This window comes from Vidua macroura, chromosome 1 (assembly GCF_024509145.1).
Source record: "Vidua macroura isolate BioBank_ID:100142 chromosome 1, ASM2450914v1, whole genome shotgun sequence".
Classification (NCBI taxonomy): Eukaryota; Metazoa; Chordata; class Aves; order Passeriformes; family Viduidae; genus Vidua; species Vidua macroura.
Window position 1 is genome coordinate 111980793 of NC_071571.1, and position 22522 is coordinate 112003314.

Sequence of the window (22522 nt, forward strand, 5' to 3'; positions counted from 1 at the left end):
CTTAGATCCACAGTAGTGTTTACTATAGAGAAAAGCTCACTTCAATCTTTTTGTTGTTAATCAAAATAATGCAGTGTTTTTCCTAAGCTGAAAGGGAAGTATCAACAGCTGCTGGAACCTTAACCTTCCCTGAAGGGCATGAGACTTGGGGACTCAGCTTTCCATGGACTGGAGCAAAGCCCCAGTTGCACCCCTTGGTTAAAAAATCCTTCAGGATTCGAACACAGACATCAGCAAAAAATACCTAATTAATCTCAAACATTTCCAAAGTATACTGTTAAAAAAAAAAAAGGAAAATTATGCATACAGCAAAAGTTCCCATTTTTATGGTACTTTGAGTTTATTATTTAACAAAGTTCTGAATTTTAATACTTTAAAAATGTCTGGTTTTCTGTTGATGGAACAGGCAAGGGTTAAATTGGACATGGTTTGCTCTGTATGCCAGTTATACAGCCCGGCACTGTATCCCAGCAGACCTGCATCTGTAATTGTTTTTGTGGGTCCTAATTGCTGCTTGTTGCATGGACACAAATGGCTGGAGTTTAGTATCTGAATAGGAAAAGTGCCTACTATGTAGCTCAGACTCCATTCCTAACAGCAATTTGTGCTATAAAATCCATTTTTTGCTGTAGCCAGTGAGGTGTAATTATAGCTAGGAAGTAATTGGAAAACTTAAGATTTCTGCTCAGTGGAAGACAAAAATGTGACCACATGCCTAGCGCTTTCAAATGTTTCCTTGCCAGAAACAAATGTTTTGCTTCAAGTTTGAAGTTGCCTTTCTGTAACATTCATTAGCATTTGTTCAAACCTGATTAGCATTCTCCATAATGCATCACTATTGAGCTCCCCATGCAGATTAGAAGTGTTTATGGGTGCAATGGAAATCAACTGTTCTCAATTCAGAGTGAAATTGCATTTGTAATGAAAGAGAAAGAGCTTGAACTTTACGTATTTAGGTTGGATTTCTCTAGTAGAAATATTTCATTATAGACTTGGTGACAGTCAAAAGTCTGTGCAGGATGTATATGCACAAATACAAAACCCTTTCTGTCAAATTCCAGAAAGATTTTTCAATTTCAGCCTGTCAAGCTGTGTTTTGGGGAGAGGAGACAGTATAAGGATCACTAAGCTTCTTTTACTGGCAGAGAACTGAATCACAGAGAGCTGAGTCCCTCACACAGCCTAAGAGACACCTTGGATCTCAGAGATCCCTTAGAAGGGAAGCTGAGTTTAGTCCTCAACTGCATAGTCTCCAAACAAAACAGAAAGCAGAAAATATTAATTTTTTTTTTTTACACGTTGATGAAAATTATGCTTCTTGCATAATTTTCCCCATCTTTTGGGGACAGTGACAGTACATCAGTCTCTTTTGAAGTGCTGTTGCCACAGTGGGGAAATTCCTGGCAAGCCCTTGTCTCAAATATCCATTCTCCAGTGGTCAGTGGCCCCAGGAGGTAAAAGAGAAGCTTTGTAATAGCAGCTAAACAGTACAGGGTACTGGAGGTGAGGAGGGAAATACTAGTGAGGGGGAAGAGCAAAGCAGCCTGGTGCCTGGCCCATATCTGGGAGGGAAATGGTGTCCCATACAGTGTATCTACAGGGACCAGCATGCTCAGATCTGTTCTCCTTGCATTCCCAAGCTGGTGAGGTACAAGCCAGCACCAGTCCAGGTGACACAAACTGTGCTGTTCTTTGTTCAACAATGCCTGAGTGCAGCATTGCAAAAAAGCCATGGCAACTTTCCCTATAGATACACCCCCAGCCTGCTCTAAAGGCTGCTGAAGGTAACAGTAATTCTTTCCCAAACACAGCACTTTTTGCCTTACCAGACTCTCAGCGTGGGAGGGGGGCAAGGGGGATGTCAGTCCATAGGTCTGTGAGCTGTTAGAGCTTCCTGTTGTTTTGTGCTTCCTGTAGCAGAAACAGTATGCACCTTACTTGTCCAGATTACCTCTACCTTCCTTGTTCCTCCCAGAAATCACCTGCTAAGAAGCTAACTAATGCACTTAGCAAGTCTTTAAGCTGTGCTTCCAGCCGTGAACCTTTGCACCCAATGTTCCCTGACCAGCCTGAAAAACCTCTAAACCTGGCTCATATTGTGTAAGTATCTGTGTGCTGTAGACAAAGTAAGCTTTGTTGTAGGAGTTGCTTGCACAGAGTGTAGATACTGCACCTCTGACTAAACCAGGAGGCAGATGTGGTTTGTCCAGCTCGATGCATCACAAGTGCAAATTTGCTGGTGGGGATATTTAGTGTAAAAGTGTTCTTCTGGTGTGACTTCACCTGTAAAAATCAATGGGATATGTACATACAATCAACTACTGAGACACAACATTGGAATGTCCCCATTCTCCTCAAGAGATGTCCATGCAACTTCATGGAGTTTCAGCACTTTGGGATGTATTGATGCTGAGAACATCAGTTCTGTCATCTACAGACTCTTAACTTCAGTGTATCACAGGTCAGTCTTGACACGAGGCACCAGAAAAAACTGAAATCAGATGAATTTTGTTAAAAATGGTGTCAGAGTTCTCACTGACTTGAGTGGAGCTGTGGCTTCACCCAGCCTTGAAGAATTGTGTTAGTCTGCCCAAAAAGTGGGTCCTCAACTGCCAAGTCACTTGATAAGAGTCTATTATCCTTATGTTTTGATATGTTGAAAAAGGAAGATTATTTTTTGGTATAGTAGCATGTCACTACTCTTTTTCTGCAGGACTCAAGAAACCCAAAGCAGAAAGAAACTGTATTTGTGCAGGGTGAGGAAAGTACCACTTTGGATGGGCTCTTTTCTGAAGCATGTCCACTACCCATAGTGGCAGACACTCCGATTTTCTCATTTATCAACTTGGCTTACCTTTGCTTCTTGGGTCCTTAAAAAAAAAGAAGGAAAAAAACCATTAAATTTCCCATAAAATTAAGAAAAAAATAAGACATTGGTTGGGAAAAAGGTTCAAAGAAATTAAGTTGGAAAAAATATTCCCAAAATGCTGTCTTTAAAGTATTTCTCTTATTTTGGTATATTTCTTAAGAAAATATCTTTCTTAACCATGTTCCCAGGGCTCCTGACTGAAGCATTTTGGGCAGCAGCTAATAGAATTGCATTTCCATGTTGCATACCTACGTTACTGGCTGCTGGAACTGCTCTAGTCTGTAATTATTATACATATTTACCTTTGTCCATCCTGAATACTTGTATGTAGCATACATACAATACTTGTATGTGTCTCTAAGGGCAAGTGCACACCAGCCACTGTGGGCTGTGCAACACCTGGAAAGTTCACCCAACCTGCCTGGCATTTTAAGGATGAATTATGCTGATGGTCTCCCTTATGTGGTTACAGCACAACTTCTTTAAGGTGTAAGAGAGCGCTCTGGTCTTCAGAGACAAGGTGCCTCTGACAGATACATAGTGCCAAATCCCTGTCACACTTAATTGTCAGCTGAAACCCCTGCACCTCTTTATGGAAGAGTTGTGGGAGGATGTTGTTCTTTGGCAGAAATGATCTGAAGTTGGATCTGCTGAGCTCCCTCACTGCTGTGCCTGGCCCAGCTGGCAAGTCAGTGATAATTTCACAGGGCAGATTTTGGCCATCCTTAAGGGAAATGGAGGGAGACAGAGAGCTTGAAACTGAAAGAGAAGCCTCTGTTCCCTGTTGGCAGGGGGATCTTGAAGGCCCGGGGATATGTCAAAATATAAAAGGTAGTGAAAACCGGGCTACTGTGAATGGATTAAATGCATTTAGGCAAGGCAGGGGGAAGGTACCATAATTAAGTAGGAACTGATCCAATTTTTTGCTGTGAAATTAACACCTTCCCTTATTCCTAAATATACAGACAATTTAGAGTGATGGGATGTGAGAACAAACCACCATCTATTCTGGTTTATGACAGTTTCTCTTTATTCATAGATTGATGGTAATATAACTTGGCAATATATATTGGCTACAATGATGCATGAGTGAGAAACCTGTAAAATGTGGAGGTATCAGGATCTACAGCATAATTGACACAAATTAACTGAGGGGAGAGCTATGCTACAGAACCTTGTTGAGAATATCTTCTTGCTGATGCAATTTTTATTTTTAAACATAATGGAAGTTGAGAGAAACAGCTCTGGGCAGGAATCCAGGCAAAAAAGGGGGTTTATATTTGCATTAGATGGAAGAATTTTGGCAACAAAACAGTATCCTTTTCTTAGCTTCTAGCTTAAATGGGGACAAGCGCTCCCTGCATTACTATAGAGACTTTCCTTTTGTTTGTTCTTCCACCTTTGCCTGGCACCAGACAAAAAGATTGCATGGCTTTTTTGTTTTACTGGTGCCACATAAAATTTTGAATTAAGCAAGAAATACATCTAAAGCCTCATCTAGAGAAGTAGTTATCAACGTGTCATAAACCTGATGGTAGAACTCCTCCCACTGACAAAAGGGTCGTTTTTCCTCTCTGTACATAAGAATAGCAACATGAAAGAAAGTCCAGACAACAGAGATGACAAATGGCATGGCCATGGAGGTATTTTTAAAATCTCTTCTGCACTGGCTTGACTTCATTTCCATCTTAAGCCTGTGGGAGCATTATTTTTGAAATCAATGTAAACAGGTTAGAGCAGTCTGGAGCACTTTGGAAAATTCCTGCTATTTAATTTGGTTTATTGCTGTGGATATATGTTGTGCCATAGCATGCTTTTATTACGTAGGATATTTCAATAGCATCAAATGCTTTCTGTCTCCTTGAGAACATCTAATTCAGTATCACTTTTATCAGAAAGCCTAATCACTCACTTTCAGGAGTTTAAAAATAACCTCAAAAAGGTATAATTTATAGTCAATAGCTGAGTTTTCCTTTGCTTTGCAATAAAGTCTGTTGTTCTGTCTTACCACATCACACAACTCTGTGTGTTTGAGCATCCATTTGATAGTCAAGTGGAATCTCAGGACTGTGACAGTGGACATCAGCCTTTAAGAAACTTGCCTTGGAAAAGCTCCAGATCAGTTTAACGTCATTTTTTTCATTAAGAGAATTGACAAAGTTATGCTAATCAGGAAACCTTAGCAAGGTCTTGGAGTTTAAAGACATTTGTACACAAGAGTAACTTTGCTTTTGTAAACAGATTAATGACCTTTTATACATAGAGGTTTTTATGCTTTTTGCAGAATCAGGGTCATAAGAATGGAGTATATCCAATGTATTACTTAGACCATATTCGTATTAAACTGACAATTTAATTAATGATCTCTTTTCCATTTTATTCTGCTGCAAAAGAGATACTTGGTGAGTATTTTTCTTCTTTAGTACACTTGTTGAAGGAAAAGCTTAAAAATTTGTGATAATCTCAGTATTACAAAAAAAAAACATTAAACACTTCTGTATAAGTACATGGAAGACTGCCTCTCAAATTCATGACTGATCAGAACAGAAGTTTTTCATGTGGTTCTGCAGATGCAGGGTTAGGTTAAAACTGTATTTTCATATAAATAAACAAATAAATAAATAAATAATGCTCTTTCTTTTCACAGTTTTAAACTTCTTAAAATCAGTTTAGCATTATTATGCTGAGAATTCATTTGAATGTTTCAAACACCATATTTTTGCCTGTTTTATAGGAAACTACAAGACAAAATATATAATAATAGTTCAGTTCCATGCAGAACTGGATTTCTTAAAAATGCTTTGGTTGACCAGTTGTCTTGCACAATTGGAGCCCAGTGAATATTTTGCAGATAGCTACCATATTTCAATTTCCACATCTGCAGAATTCAAAAACCTAGATAGGTCTTCCACAGAGCCTAAAGGGAATATTAACCAAATTGAGGTCTGAATTATATGTGGCTTCAGATTCTGCTCATATATGATTGAAAGCCCTGTGATTTTAATAACATACCTTTTAGTTGTTCCTGAGTGGATAGATCTTTTGCCCAATGTTCCATAAGAAGTCTGCTAAGGAGAAATTTCTCCTTAATGGATACAGAAGGAAAAAATTACACACAGTTTATTTTTAAGAGTAGACAGTAAAAGGAAGCAGAGGAAAATTCCATCTTGTTTCATTTTTTTTTTGTAAAAACAGGAAATAAAGAATATAATAATAAAATCAGCATTACTAATGGGTCCTCTTGAACTAAATACTTACTCTAAATTTTGACTTGGGGTTTGATATACTCGTTAAAAAGCTTTACCATCAAACCAGTTTAAAATTCCACATGTATTTTATGAGATGCTGAGGGCTTGGGTACACTCTGGTCGCTATGTGGATGTGGCAGCATGGTGCTTAGCACAGAAATGAGTTCATGAAAAGATGTGTCATTTATTGGCAGTTCGATGCTGTAGACCTCCATGCTGCCACAGAAAACTGACTGCCAGTGCTCATCCTGGCTGACTGAAAGCAGGGACTGCACCCTGGACTGTTGCCTCTGGAAAGGAACAAAAGCATTGTGGCTGTTCTACCAAAGCAGGGGAAAAAAAGTCGAGCAGGTGGCTTGAAACTCACCTCAGAACACACAAAGGCATTATTTCCCTCCAGGCCTAAGTACTAGTGTATTTTTATCAACTTTTTAAAACCACAGCATCTATAATTGGAAACTATTTCAGTGTAAAGCAGAAGATGCCAGTTGCAGTGTTACTTTAAACAAGCTCATTCTGTTCTACATAAATACTGTTGCTGATGGAGGGGGTTTTGGTGGAAAATTAATGCAGCTGGGTATTTTGCCTTTCAGGCCCCCCCGACCTGTAACCAGCATGAACGACACACTCTTCTCCCATTCTGTTCCCTCAGGAAGTCCCTTTGCAAACAGAAGGTGAGTTCTTATCCTTATTTATATCAAATATATGATAGTGGTGGAAGTTTCAATCTTCAGTTCCCTCACAGGGGTAAAAAACCCCAAACCCTCTCACACAGTAAAATCAAGAGATGTGAGCAGAGAAATGCCTTGGTTAATTTGGACTGATACCCAGGCATCTGAACAGAGAGCTGGAGTTAAGGCACCCCAAACTCCCCACAGCAGAGCACTGAATTTCAGCTTTCATTTGAACCATTCTGACCCACTAAAATGTGCTCACATGCAACCCCAGGCACCCTCCCATAGGGACCCAAAATGGGCTATCGGTGAGAGGCCATTTTGTAACAGCACTATGGGAATAGGAGCTGGAATGTGCCATTGCCTACTGGGAATGCCTGCATCATACCACAGGATATGGATGAACAAAGAGAAGATGTCTTCATTCTTCCAAGATGTAGCAAGACATCCTTTCTCCTGTTAAACCATTCTGATTTTCATTAAAATCAACGAGGAAGAAGTAGTCTTGGAATATGGTGACTGATCCTTCAGTAAACAAGCCAGGGAAGTCTCATCAGAGACATAAATCCCAAAGAGGAGGTGCTTGCAGCTGATTGTAGATTTCAACTCAGCATTTTGGCTCATCCAGCCAAAATATGTGTGTAGCATTTGCTAGCTGTCTGACCCCATCTATGTAAGCCTACAAATGCACATAGGCAAGAAGGGGGCAGGAAAATAACTTCCTGCTGTCTTAGGGAAGATGAGCAGTGTGTCTTCCTTGGGTGCATTTTATTGCTTGATTCCTGCTGTGTGTGTCAGTGCTTCAGCGTTCCCAAATGACTAAACACAATCTCTGGGTATGCACAGCTACATATTTTAACACCAAAACCTGCAAAGTCAGAGTAAAGATGGTTTACTACTTCTTTGATTTATGAATTTTGTTACCACAAGCTGTAAACTGTAAATTCTGTGTTATCTCATTGCGAGTGGGTGGGACAGAGATGCTTTTTGAAAGCCAGTCCCAAAGCATCCCTCAAGGCCAGATGTGCTGCCTATACAGAGAGACTGCAAATGCAGATTCATTTCTGTTGTTGGAATATATGGGGACTTATGAGCAAGGCAGGGCAATGTGTTTGTAGCCTCTCCAGGAGAGGTGGCTAAGAGCAGCACTCTTTAGGAATGTTGCTGATGCTTCTGTTTATTCCTAAGAGGTCCCTGTGCTGGATCAATTGCTCCTTAGGCGAGGGACCTGCAGTAACACTCACAGCACTGTCTACTGTGCTGCTTGTGTCTCTTTACCTGTAAAATATACCTGATTATTTTACTTTTGTCTTCTTTAGTAACTGACTGCCTTTAACTATCAGGTTTAAACGTACATGCTTCCTGAGCTGTTAGAATTCCTTTTTTTCCCCAGGAAACACTCCTTGATGAGAATCCCCTGAAGGCAGGTGATAGTACAATCCGCCTCAAGCATAGGTACCCAGACTTCCTTATAAGTGGATAGTGTGACGTCCCTCTACAGTTAAAATTTTCCATGATGCAGCAGTCATTCTGGCTCTTTTAGAGTTAATTGTACGCTGATATGTAAGGTAATTATATTGATTGTAAATTAGAAGTTTTGTAACTTTTGTTTCATTGACAAATGAAACATGTAGCAGGATTTTAGGAGTTTGACAGCTTATTCTCAGTATTTTTATTTTCACCTTTTATAAATTTAATTTGCATCTTTTATTGGAAAGAAAAAGCACCCTACAAACAGCCGAGTCAGTACTCTTTCTAAATAAATTGGATTAATTGTTACAAACCCTCTCTGAACACTCAGCTCTCTGTGTATTCTTTTTGAAGTATTAACAAGGTTTCATTGTTTGAATCATTCAGGTTACTTGGGGGTATAAATGCAGCCAGTCCTGTGGCTGATGAGCATTCTCTTATAAAGCTGTATGTAAATCAGCTTCACAACAATTCACGGTCAGTATGAGAGCACTAACATACTAATCGCAGTAGTTCTGTAGCTCATGCACTAAATCATTAGCAATTCTGCTAAACTACTCAAAATATTCTTTAAGGAAGGCTCTGATGGGCTAGAGGGTTTCTGTGGCTCTAATTAGTCTTTTGAATAGACTTCCTGCTGGCTGTGGGCTTTGCCAACTTCTCTTGCTTCTGCGCAGCACAACTCTTTCCTTTTACCTTTCACGTAGGATTAATATTAATGTGTCCAGTGTAAGTTGGAAACATTGCCTTTGAAAACTACACCTTTATGGTTCCATCATCAGTGTATGACTTGTCTGTTGTGTTCTTGACCGAGGAATGAAAGATGCTTGCACAAAAGCCTGGAAATGACTCCAGGTCTTACAGCCAGCCTCCTCTGCCTCAGCTCTCGCTGTGGGCAGCTGCTGTTCTGCCCTAAGTGCTGCTTGCCAATAACCCTCCCCAGAGCCCTCAGCTTTGCTTTTCAAAATGACCACAGGAAAGGCAGATTTAGGTTCTATTGAAGCTAATGAAAACTTCCCATTTACATAGTGAGCACTGGATTTGAACCCATGCTTCTCGTTGCTGAGCCCTTTTTCCAGCATTCCCTCACATCTCAGTGACCTAAAGGAAGATCCCGTTTCATTCTGTGTAAAAGAAATGCACTGTTGCATAAGAACAGTTTCCCCATCTCTTTTTATGTAATATCCTTTCCTTTTTTTTTTTCTTATTAATCCCTGAGTGTTAACTATAATTCAGTAAGAATTATCTATACGAATGTACTTTTCTGCTAAATGCCAAGATTTTCAATCTGGGTTAGACTAATAACTGTATCTTCACTCATTCTTTTAAGTTTTACTGTTACTATTGCCCTGGGAAAATCAGGCCCCATTAGTGGAAGCTCACCCTCTTGAACATCAAAGAAACAGACTTTGATGGTTCTGTTTGCAATTGTGCTGATTTTATATTAAATACTCCATGATTCATATTATAATAAGAAGAGTACAACTCAGAGTAAAATTTTGAGCTGGATGTAATCAACACTAAAAGCTCTGCTGGCTGTGTTTTCACTGGAGATAACTTACGGTTACTTTCATTTCTGTTGCAGTCTGGTCCAGAGGCTTCGGATAGCTTTAAGTGACGTTTTTATGTAATTTGAATGTTTATTCAAAGGAGAATTGGCAGAGAATGTCATTCATAGCATTCCCATGGTATTTATTTCAGCTACTTGTATTCACATAAGAACACAGCCATTCTAACCAGTTCCTCCCCATAGTAGCAAATGCTAAATTCAGCACACCAACTCATTCTGCTGCTGGAAATGGATAGCATCTCCTAAGTTCAGCATACTACTATATTTCTGGATACATGGGTGAAAACTGGAAATTAACTGGGAAGATGGAGAATCTTGTTAGAGAAAAGATCTTTGATAATTGCTAAATGCAGTGACAAATTGTGGGTAACAGCTGAAAGGAGACAGAACATTACATACTACTTACACTTTAATTGCATCTGAAGCACAGATTTCGAGTGGGTACACAATTACTCCAAAGCTCAAAGGAAGTTGTGTTCGGGCTTTCCCAAAGATGCTTTTTAATTTCTTCAAACTTCTTTAGAATTAAAGTCCACTTAAAATTTCTGTGCTTGTTTGCTTAGTTTGAGCTGGCAAGTCCATAAGAGAGCTTTAATGAGGAGGTTGGCTTAGCAATTACAAGCACCTTTCTTCTTTATGTATACAGTGTGGAAATTGGTATAAACAATATGCTCTGTACAGCTGAAGAACAGCTTTAAAGCAGTTGTATTAGAAAAGAAGAAACAAAAAAGTCTGTGATCTTCTCCCAAATACCAAATCATGGTCATTTGCTGTGTTGACAGCTAACATGATTAAAACCACAAGGCCTGTAATTCTTTTGCTGTAGCTAATATTCAGGGGTTTACTCTCATTTGTTTTTGCAATTTCCGATGCCCTAGAGGGCAGCAGAACAAGGGAAGATTACTGCAGAATAGGTAATGCCCTTGCAAACCCAATGATTTGGATATGTTACATTAAAGCAAACAAACTTAGCATTATAGAAACTTTTGTCCAGTCAAGAGAAATAACTCTATACAATGAATTAATGCTTTTTCCTTATTTGAATAATTTTGTTCCCCTGCTGCAGTCTGTCAGGCTGACTTAAAGTATATAGCTGCCATAGTAATGGGTACAATGTCCTGCTCTTTCTTTATAAATGTTTTCTTTAAGCTATTGAATTATAGTACTCAGGCAGGATAAGATGAAACAGAATGTTTTTTCTTGCATTTTTCTCAGCCCTTCCTTCACAGCTAATGCATTTAGTTCTTACAAAGGAGTAATAAACTGGAATAAATGGTGTCATGCAACACATTCTGGTGAACTTGAAATGACTTGACAATTGTGTGATAGATAAAAAGAATGCACTGTGATATCAGATACCCATAGCCAAGGAGAAATTGAATCTTATTTAATGCTGAGTCAGAATGGCTGGTGCCTTTTTTGAACTCCACATAAAAGTTAAAGGAATTGGATATTCTACCTGGGCATAACAAGAGATTAGGCCAAATTTCTACTTGTCAACTAACTTGGAGCAAAACATACTGGTTGCTGCTCTTCTCCATGTTCCTGTCCTACTAAGGTGCGTGGTAGACATCAACTGCATGCTGTCTTTGTGTGTTTTTCTCAGAACAAGATGAGAAGCCTTATTTCAGCAGAATATCAGCAATATTCTACCTGGCTAAAGGAAAGGCTTATATGCTTGATTGTATAGTAGCCAGGTAGACACTAATGAGGGCATAACATTTACACCAGTATTATTAGGTCTGTATCTTTATAGACGTCTGCTCACAGCTGGAAGGTTTGTCTCTAAATTTGGATGGAGGAGCATCATTTGGCATCTTAAAAGATGTTCCATTTTAGTGGGAATATATCTTTAAAATATCTGTTCCACTTGGAAATTCACTGTGGCCAGAACAATCTCTGAAGTATTAGTTGTATTTTGGGGAATATGTGGAGGATGTAGGAAGATGTGGAAGAACAAGAAGAACAAATGTCAGCTCTTCCAAATGAAGGAGGGTTGAAGGTGGAATCAGGGACAAAGGTGAAAGGGATTATAAAGGAGGCAGCCTAACCTTGGTATCCAAAGATACCGAAATTATAAAAGAGTTAGTAAGCATCTGGAGGATAATAAACAAGAAATAAGCACCATAGATTTGTCAAGAACAAATTGTATCAACCAAACTAATTCATTTCATTGACAGGATGACTGATCCAGTGGGTAAAAAAAGAAGCAGCAGATACAATACAGGTTGACTTTAAAAGGACATTAAACATAGTCCCAGATGACAGAGAAGTACTCAAAGGAAATACGCACATAGGGAAATTAGTAAAAGAGCAACATTGAAAATTAATAATGATATTTTCAGAAGTTTGCTGATGCTTTAGGAGAAGGACATCTGCTGGGAATCTTGAAGGCTGTCCTAAGTTAGACACTACGCACTATTTCTCACAGTTGCTTAATGGTAGCAATAGAGTGAATATATCCAATTTATAGGTGGTACAAAGGTTGAAATAGTTGTGGAAAGGAGTGCTTGGAGAGCAGTTTCTAAATAAAAGAAAAGTAGCTCAGTAGCAATGGTAGTGATTGTTGTCCAAATTATCTGAAATCAATTACAGTAAATTCAGTAATTATAAGTGAAAAGTGCTGTAGAAGGAAGCAAATAGTCAAATAAAAGATGGGAGCATAATTGGGTGGATAGAAATATTTTAACAGAGGACCTAGCAGTTGCAGTGAACCACAAATTAACTGAAGTCAGCAATACAATTGTTAGATTGCATTTGACCCTGGAACATCATCTGGAAAGCCATTAAAACTCGTTCCCCAGAGGAGGAGACATCTGCCTAGAGGTTTGCTTGCAGTTTAGGGCAACAGCATAGGGGTACATATGCAGCATATCTAGAGTCCAGATGAGACACCCAAACATCAGAAAAAGAGAGAAAATTTAACTTGTGAGAAAAGGTTGGAAGATTAAAGTTTGCATAATCAGCTAAAAAGGAAAGGGGCATGGATAGACATGGTATCAGTTGCTCAGCGAATAATCCTTGCTTGCCTGTCTCTCCACACTGACTGTGTGGCCTCTGGAGCATAGGAGATGGGAATTTGTGGTTAGTGGAGGGCACACTGTTAGAAAGCAAGGCCCAAAATCTGCCCTGGGGCCTTTGGTCTCCCACTGTGGCAACATATTTATCTGTACTGGCAGATTTATCTGCCTGTATTTATCTGCATTTTTGGCTGAAATGGCACAGCCTGTACCCTGTGAATGCATTTCCTTCTGTAACTGGGAAGAAAAAGTGTGGAAAATGCATCTTTCTAATGGCATGGCACATGTTTATCTGCATGGATTTTGCCCTAGTGGAAGTGCAATACACGTATGTAGCATGCTGATGGGCAGAGAAATGTGAAACGAGGTTTTTTTTCTTGCTGTGCAGTACAGCATTTCATTCAGCTATCTTACAAATTTATTATAAATCAATAGGCTTGAGTTCTTAGGACAACCTTTGGTCCCATCCTCTTCAGAGCCCTACTGCCAACCTTGCCCTCCCAAAAGGAGGGGAATTACACAAATCTCACCTCACTGAATTCCTTCTTTGTCCCAATATTGAAGGTTTTAAAGATTACCAGGCACCACATTAACTGCCTACACACACACACAGACCCGTATACCCCTGGATGCACAGGTGCATCCATGTTCCCATGCCCATGAGGTGCCAAACCAAAAAAAATGTGAGTAATTTTTTAAAAATAAGAAAGTAAAATAAAATCTTGTTTTGCTTGGTCGTTTCTTAAAAACAAACAAACAAAAAAAAACTGCAGCATGAAAAGAAAAAGAACATTTTCAATGTTTCTCATTTTTAGCCAGTGGTAGCTTGTTGACATGGATATTTAAGTGTTGGGAAACAGGCAGTTACTGCAATTCATTAAATACTGTAATTAGGAAAAAAGTACACTTGGTGAACTATATATAATTTTAAATCAACAGAAGAACAGTAGTCCTGAAAATTAAACCGCTGTATCCTATCACTGCATCCAAATAAAGGCCTTTCCATAGATTATTGAAACCATCTTACAGTTAATGTGGAGAAAAGCAATTTAGCTGTAATGGTAAAGCTTTCCCAGCTCGAAAGCAGCATTTGAGATCATGTTTATCTCGGACTCCATCTGGAAAATACACAAGCCTTCATCTCTCCATTTGTGAGAGAAGCACATTTTGTTTGTGATTTCTGTAGTGGAGGCTTTAATAGTTTGCTTTTGGAGAACAGGAGGGGAAACTTGTAATTCCTGATTTTGCATTTCCTGAAGTTTTCTAGAATTCCTTTAAAGCTTCTATTATTTTTATTCAGTCCAGGACACTCAAATGAGCTTCTCCAAGCTCTGTTCTATAATGAATTTCAGACATCACTGTTTACCATCTTCTTAGTTTTCCTGTCTTATTAACTAGCTCATCTTCCAAGAATACTGAAGTAGAGCAGAGCAAACTGCTGGCTAGGGCTGCTCCAGCTTTCTTGAAAGGCAAAGGGTAAGTTAAAGAGAGAGTATGTTCTTAATTTGCACTAACACAACTAAACCAAAACATTTTCCTCTATTCCTCCCATTTTTAATGTATTCTATATACATCTTTCCTAAGAAAATTGTGATAAGCAATTAACCCAGTGAGCTAAGTAAGGCATGTTTAACTATATGTATGTACACCTGGATGCATAAGGTCTTGATCAGACACTTCCAGGCAAATCCAGCTTGGGAATTCAGTCTGTCAGTCATGTATGTTGCATATCTATATGAATGTTTGTGTGCAATATACAGTATATTAAACCAACTAATGCTGACCTGACAATTTGCTGTATTTTAAAATAAATGCTACTGTGCAGCTCCAGAGCTTCAGTCCCTGGCCTGATCTGGCATCTTGCTGATTTCTGAGGCTGGCTGTGTCATCAAGTGGGATACTAACCGTCCTAAATCACTAAATACTAAACATGTTCATTGCAATAATAACAAAATAATTTCTGCACTTGGCGTGTTGTTTCATTTTGATTTTTTTTCTAAGAAGGCTGAAGTATTCATTCCTAGATTCCCATTTCACAATCTGACTTGCTCCTGCTCTCTCTGTCTCTGTGTCTGTCTGGCTCACACCCTGCCCCTGTTCCAGGTTACAGTACAGCCTCGATGTTGCAGACAGGCTGGCTGATGAACACGTGCTCATCGGGGTCTATGTCAACATGCTACAGAGCAACCCCGCACGGTTAGTGCAGGATTGGCACTTTGGGGGACCCAGCAAAGGGACCTTGCTCAGCCAAATGCTCTCACTGTTTCCTCCTGGCCACGAGCTGGAGCAGCTCTTCACGAGCACTAACCTGAAGTGAATGTGTATGAATATGGGGTATGTCCTCCCAGAGCTGGTGGACTGTGGCACTGGCTGCTACTCTCTCTACTGAGGCTTGCAAGGTATTGCCAATAATTGCTTAGGTATTGCAAGGTATTGCAAATAATTGCTTAGTTAAGAATGGCTATGCAAATTGTTTAGGATACTGAGATCTAGGCAGTGCAGGACTTGGTGGTGGTACAGAAATCTTAACACAACAATGATTAAACAAGCCCATGTTTTCAAGGTATTAATTTTTGAGATCATTTATAATTTGTAGCTTCACCTTCTTTGAAAATTAGAAACTGTAATAGTACCTAAATAATTAAATCGTGATAATAATTTTCTTACCTAGTGAGAGAAATTAATTTTGATTTTCACATATGTCAGGCATTGCTTTTAAGTCTGCCTGATTTCTGCATTGTTTCAATTTTGTTTACAAATTTTCCCTGCTTTCATTTAGACTCAGGGGTTTTAAATGAGTGTCTTGAATATAATTCATTGTTTCTGCTGGACTGATTATAGAGCTTTGTCTCCTAAACCTATCAGATGTCCTGGCACTTGAGATGCTGGCATTGCAGCCTGCCATACCAGGGAAGGGAAACGCTACCTCACCTCTCCAAGTGCAGCAGAATTCCATAGACTTTTCATCCCTGTACCAGCAAAGTGGTGAGCTGTATATGGCCCTAGAAAATGTGGCGCTGAGCAAAAAAATGTACAGTGTTTCTCCCAAAACTATGATCAGGAGGTTTCTTTTGCTCATATCAAACCCTTCAGTTTCCTGTGCTGACACTGCAGAATATTTCCTGGCTTAGAAGAAAGTCTCCATTTACTCCAGTATGTAGGAGGCAACAAGCAACTTCATTTAGGAGAGTGAATGCAATGGTTCTCTGCAGTCTTAAAAAATTCACTTCTGCATGTAGCTCCTGTTGAAAATGGGAGTAATTTGTCATGCCCAGTGGATAAAAAAAGTCTGCCTCCATTGTCCCGGATCTGTTTCTGTACTATGTAGCCCACTGGAATGTGCCAGTGGTGGAGGGTTGAAATGGCAAACTAGGTTTTAGTGAGGAAAATGAAAACCATTTATCCTAAACAAAAACATTTTCAAGGGGAATTTCATTCCTGAAGAAGCACTTTCAGAAATCAGGCTTATTGAGGAATATTGACATGTGGCTGTGAAAGCTGGCTCCTGGGGCCATGTGTGTGACCAGTCACTGCCACCCAGACTGAGGATAGGAATATGCTGCCACTCAGTCTGGTGTGACGGGGAGAAGGAAATGTGGCCCTGACAACCATGAGTGACTTACTTGATATGATTGTTCAGGAGTAGAGTGAAGAATGGACATGGTGGTGCTAGGCTGGTTTGCCAGGCATAGCAGTTTGAATGCCCTGTCTAGGATTCATTCAGCTTCAGTGAGGGCTACCAGTTCCTCCTGAAACCTCTTTGTGGGTGCCTCACCTCATCTGTACTGTTTTCATCCTTCAAATTTTATTCTTTATATTCCAACCTGTTCCCTCAAGGCTTTGAGCCAACCTCACCAAGTCATAGTACCTTTGTTTCCAAATATGCATATACAAATCATATGCCAGGATAGTCAACATTTATTTGGTTTTGAGAAATGAATGGGGGAGTGACTAACGACAACCTTAATTGTTTAAACAACTGATGCAAAGCATAGTACATAACATCTGATTACTGATATTAAATCACTGCAGTCACAGCATCCTCAATGAGAAACAATTTCAATTATTTGTATAATTAGATTTTGAGAGAAACATAACCTAGAGGGACAGTAGTCTTAGTCAAGCGTCAGACCATACTGCATTGCCATTTTCTGCTTTGTTGGACTGAGACTGCTAGTAGAGAAATAGAATGGTTACATTTTGGTAAAAACAAGAACAAAGTCTTGCCATCCTAGAGCTCCTGTGTGAAGCCAGTTTCTGAAGGAGTAGGTGAGACCTCTGCAGGAAGCTCAGCTGCTGTATCTCAGAGTCTGGGGTGGCATCTTCAGGCAAAGCTGACCTCCTCCTGCCCATGCCCCAGAGTGGCTGGATGCAGTTTGCTCAAAACACATTTGTGTCAGGATGATGCTGAGTTTGTTATTTCACCCTGCATTTTAAGGAGATTTGGTAACCTGAGTAAAGCATGCTGTTAACCAGAATAAGGTAGCTTGTGATTTAGGGGAGGCTGCAGCTGGCCAGCTCTGCTGTTCAATCTGCCTGCAAAATACTACCTATACCTACCCAGGCATCAGATAATTCAAGTGCTTCTGGCAGCCAAAGCTGAAAAGAGGAATGATTGTAGCTGGACCTTTATCCACAAGAAAAGCCTGCAGAGATACTTTTTGAGCATAATATGTAAAATTATCTGAAGAGCTGTATAGTCATATTTCAAAACAAAACAAGATTCGGGGTTTTTTAGACACTGAGGCTAATTTATAGCTAATCATCAGTCTAATATAACACAAAATAACTTTGTTTTTGTTTTAAATGCAGCTAGTATTTCTATTTTGGGCTTTGTGGGGTGTTTTTAATTAATTTAATTAATTTTTACTGCTTATCTTTATTTTTCATCTCCAGTTATTTGATACTACAAGTAAAAGTACAAGTTTTCCTTTCTACCACAGGCTAATAAGCTACTTGAGGTTTTTTTAGAAGCCAGTACTCCAGAGCAAATTAGTAAACAAGAGGAAGAATTAATTCATTATTTATAATAACTATACGGGTAGGAAAAATAGCCCTTAGCCAGATGTTTTGAATGGTTTAATTGCAAAGTCTTTTTTAATATTTAAAACCAATATTTGATACTTACTTTAGTTTATCTTTAGTGTCTGATTCTTAAGAAGAACTTGTAACTGCAAATAGTTTCCATTTTTGTAAGATAGAGACTTTGCCTAGCTTTGAATATTAATTCCATATATTTCAGTCTTTTTCTTTTCAGGTACAGAAAAAAAAAGAAAAATTAAAAGTAAGAGGTTATTTTGGTTTCATAGAGAGCTGTTTTCTGGGGGTTTTATGTTGTACTGCATAGTACTATGTGAATCCTATTTCTATATAAAAGGGCCATGCTGTTTCAGGGCATATTTAAAAATGTTTATTAAGGGAGTGTGCACAACTCTACGTGGGAAGACTGTTTTAGTCTTCCTTTGAAAGAGGAAAAACATTCAGAGACCATTTGCTACAGAGGAAATGTGTAGACATTTAGCTCCCTTGAACAGAGTTAGTTTTTGTGATTATTCCCACATAGCTGAGTGTTACAATATTTTGGTGGTAAAATCTTGGTGATTCTAAAGTAAATGGCAAATTAACATTAGTAGAGGACTCAGATGATTTGTCTTGGTTTAAAGTGTCTTAAAACCAAGCCAGTTTTGAAAGTGTGGCAGTTAAACAGTCCTCAGAATACATTTGGTGTGTTGCTGTTACACTTTTTTTTTTCAGCCCTAAGGCTTAGAATGACCCTTTAATTTGTATGTATTTTCTATAGCAAATTTATTTATTAAGGAAGGGTTTGTGGAATAAGAGCATGTCATGAAGACCACACTGATACTTCTCTTGCAAAAATTTCACGAGACTCTTCTAACCAGTGGTGACATAGTTGTAAAACCAGCAGGGAACATCCACATCAGCTATTGCTGGGTGCCTACTGCAAAACAGGCTGGTCTGACACGTCTGAAGCCTGACAAATAGCAAAGATCCTCCAGAGTCACTCATTTGCTCATAGATTATCACGTCTTTCATCCCGTGCCTGCAGTTTTGAGACCCCTTTTTTAATGGAGCTACCTTAGACTACAGAAGTCCTATTGTTCAGGTGCTAATGTTGGATATTCACTCTACAGCTGAATGGTGATAGGTGCCAGACCAATTATTGCTAATTGCTGTGATTATAAGGTCTTTAAAGAAATGGTCACTAATGGAGAAGCAGTGATTTTTAGAAAAGAAGGAACAACAGTATGCAAAATGTCCAGTTTCTCTCAAAAGGATGCCTGAATCATTCCCCTGGGGTCCCAAATTCTGCACACAGATTCATAATATTTTTAACCTTTTGTGTACAATTGTCCTACTGTATGACTGTATTTCTGGTTTTCTGTGAAGTTGGTGAAGTAAAACAGAACTGAATTATGGTAAATCTGAGAACTCTGACACATAAAATTCTTGGCAGTCAAGGCTAATGCTGCTGTGCAAACTTCTGTGCTTAATGGTCACATAGAATACATAAATTCCAGAAGTCCATTTATCTCAGACATTGAAATTTAATTTTCAAGGCTTTGGGGTTAGTGATTTGCAGCACTCATAGACTAAATTTGACGCATTGCTACATCTACATTATGACATCCACCCACACATAAATATCTATCAAAGACATTAAATATAACTAGGACTCAAAAAGCTGCAGTGGCTTTGTTCATTCAGAAAAGCAGTTGACTTAGGTGTTAGCTCACATCTCAGAACTCTGCTGCAGATTGGGTTATGCCAACAAGTGGAACCATCATCCATTTTTCCAAGATGGATATGGCTGCACATTGCCTTAAAAAGGAGAATTGATGCTGAATGCTTGCTGTTTTCACAACCATCTGTTAGGATGCAATGTTTTAGTCATTATGGTAAAATTAAAAATTAATTAAACTGTCATAAAAGTAACCCTTATTACCCAGTTTACATAATTTTATGTGTCTGCAAGAGTTGCTCACCCCTTTCTTTCTCTGGCTGACATATCAGTACAGTAAGCATGAGTATGTAAGAAGCAGAACCGTATAAAATTTAGAAAAATGTCTTTAGCTTTAGTCTTTCCCAAAGGTATATCAGTTACCCCACAAGAATCTCAGTAAGCCTAAAATTAAGCTGTATATGTAACAAAATAAACATAACCAAAACTAGAAAGTCAGTGTTCATCTACCACCAGAAGTCTTATATGCAGTCTGCAGCACAAGTTTTATTTACACAGAACCTCTCTGTGTCTCACTTTTCTGAGCTTTACTGTTTTTCTAAACTTCATGTTTGTGGTCTCACAGGTTATTATGAGAATGAGAAAAAGATGATGTTTGTCTCTTTTCTCTTGCATCACTAAGCTGTAGCAAATCCACATGACACTCAGCTTTCGTTTCACAATCAGTGAATATCAACCACTGCTCATCTTTCAAACATAACTTTTAAATCCCAGTGGATTTCATCAAGCCAAACAACACATGTGCACTGTAGTTCCCTGAAGGACACGGGGATATGAACTCACTGAGAAGTTTTAGAGAAATATTCCTTTTAAATATATCAGTTCTTCAAAAACAGAGCTTTTGGCACAAGTGTGATTTTCCTCTGGAAGGCTTTTCAAGTTCAAGGTACAATTTACGGGGGAAAATTCAGAATAAAATCCCATGCCCAGACTGTTCTGAAGCTCATTTGCCAGCAACCAGTTACATGCCCAGAAGAGCCCGTGGGCAGGGAGATTTGTTCCTGTTTCCCTTCAGCCAAAAACCATTATACAGTAGCCAAAGGATAAGAAAAGAGGCCAGACTTGCCTCTGTCTGGGAAAGTCCACAGGCCGTCCCGTATTCCAGGGGGCAATTCCAAATTCCTCTCACCTCTTCTTAGGGACTTCATTTTTTCTCTCTTACATATACTAAAAGTAATCCAATATAGGATTCTAAAGCCCAGGATTATCCAGGATCAACTAAGTCCTTTTCAGATTTCTGGTTTTGTTAGTTTTGATGTTTGTCTGCAAACTTCTTAATGTTTAGAAATAGTGAAGGTTCTCACTATATTACCTTTTTCCTGCTCATCTGACTAAGTAATAGCTTCCTTTTAAAGTAATGACAGTTGGAAGAGCATTAACCTGAAAGAACTGTTTGCATTTTATATTATTGGGGGAGAAAAAATAATAATGTGCAATATTTTAAAGGAATTCAGCATATTTGCTGTTTAGTTTTTACACTTGTTGATCACAGCCATGTGACACTGTGAAGTCTTGCTCCCAAATAGCAAGAAACCAAGAATAAAAGAGAAAGCCTGATTACGATTTCCTAGATCAGTGGTTCCCAACAGGTCTGTGAGACCTTGGTAAATGCCCTGCAAAACTGTCCTAAACACTGCTTTCTGGTGCAAATATGACAAAACTTCTCTAGACTTTTTCAACCAACACAGAGGCTCCTGCTAATCCACTGACCAAAAAGTAGTCTTCCAGGTGATATGACAAAGCTGAGTTGCAAAATAAATGCTGACTGATGGTCCTAAACACCTCCTGACCCTTTTTGGGCAGAGTGGTCTGCAAGTTGGATCCTGTACAACCTCTGCTGTGGGCTGCAGAGCGCTGCTGTTTTCTCCCTAAGGGAAGGTGCTGCCCAGCCCCTTAGAGCTGATCTCTCTAGGGAAATTCTCTCCCCTTTGCTCAGTTAACATCAGCTGTTCCTAATTTGGTGACGGTTTGCTCCTTAGTTCTGACATGTGGGGGTGTGAGGTGGTGGCTGGCTGAGGCAGAGGGCGATTTTACCGTGTATAAACCTCTCTTCCCATTTCCCCCTCCCCCTGAGCAGCGTCCTTGACAGTGCAAGTCGCCTGGATGAAGAACACAAGCTGATCGCCAGGTACGCAGCAAGGCTGGCAGCAGAAACTTCTTCATCAGTAAGTGTTTTAATTAAAGGAAGGTACTTTCTTTCTGTCGTGTTCCAGGGGCTTGGCAAGATCAGGGAAATTACATCTGACAGTCTAATGATTAATGGATTCTTTTTCCCTATTCTTTTCATAAGAGGCCGTTATGCTTTAATAATAACACTTTTATGCAGTCCATTGAATCCAAAGCATCCACATACTAATGCATATAATCTATATACTAATGCAGTGGTATTTAAATAATTGCATCAAAGGGAGTCTGACATCTTGAACTCAGGAAAGACTATAAAATATTGTCTGGACTAGCTTTGGTTAAAGGTTAATGATTTACTGCATTGGAAAAATGGGGTGGTGAATCCATTTTACTCTCTAGCTCAAATATCACAGCCACTAGGGCCTTAAGTACTAAGGATATTAAAGAATCTTCTTCAGCAGGATGACTGTAATGACCCCCTGCATTAGCCCTGGCTCCCATTTTCATTTCAGAGCAATGATGATTCTACTCTCTGTGTCCAAAGATAGAAAGTGATGACAGGCCAAAACCTTACTAACTGCATTCAGGAGCAAGAGAAAATGAAGCAGGAACCTAATCAAAGTATATAAAATCTTAAAGGGTACATAAAGGGTCAGCCTAGCTACTTTTTTTCGTTCTCAGACCATTTGATAGAGCAAGGGTCTATGAATGATGGTTAAGTGAAAAGCAGGAGGTCTGGAGTGCCCAGAAACATTTTCACACTGAGATTTTCACACTGTGGGGT

At 39.2% G+C, this 22522-nt stretch overlaps 1 protein-coding gene across 20 annotated transcripts in view; it reads left to right on the forward strand.

Annotated features, from left to right (window-relative positions):
• Positions 1 to 22522, forward strand: part of DTNA (dystrobrevin alpha) — a 223604-nt gene that overhangs the window by 171410 nt on the left and 29672 nt on the right. For 13 of the 20 annotated variants that reach the window (XR_008436227.1, XR_008436228.1, XM_053973289.1 and 10 more), the window contains 6 exons: positions 1976 to 2100; positions 6711 to 6791; positions 8649 to 8738; positions 14250 to 14327; positions 14955 to 15047; positions 21689 to 21776. Coding sequence is in view for 18 of the 20 variants with exons in the window: in XM_053973289.1 (XP_053829264.1) it covers positions 1976 to 2100; positions 6711 to 6791; positions 8649 to 8738; positions 14250 to 14327; positions 14955 to 15047; positions 21689 to 21776 (555 nt within the window). In the remaining 2 variants the exon portion in view is untranslated. The remainder of the gene's footprint in view (positions 1 to 1975; positions 2101 to 6710; positions 6792 to 8648; positions 8739 to 14249; positions 14328 to 14954; positions 15048 to 21688; positions 21777 to 22522) is intronic. The other 7 variants (XM_053973340.1, XM_053973418.1, XM_053973330.1 and 4 more) reach the window with 3 other exon arrangements.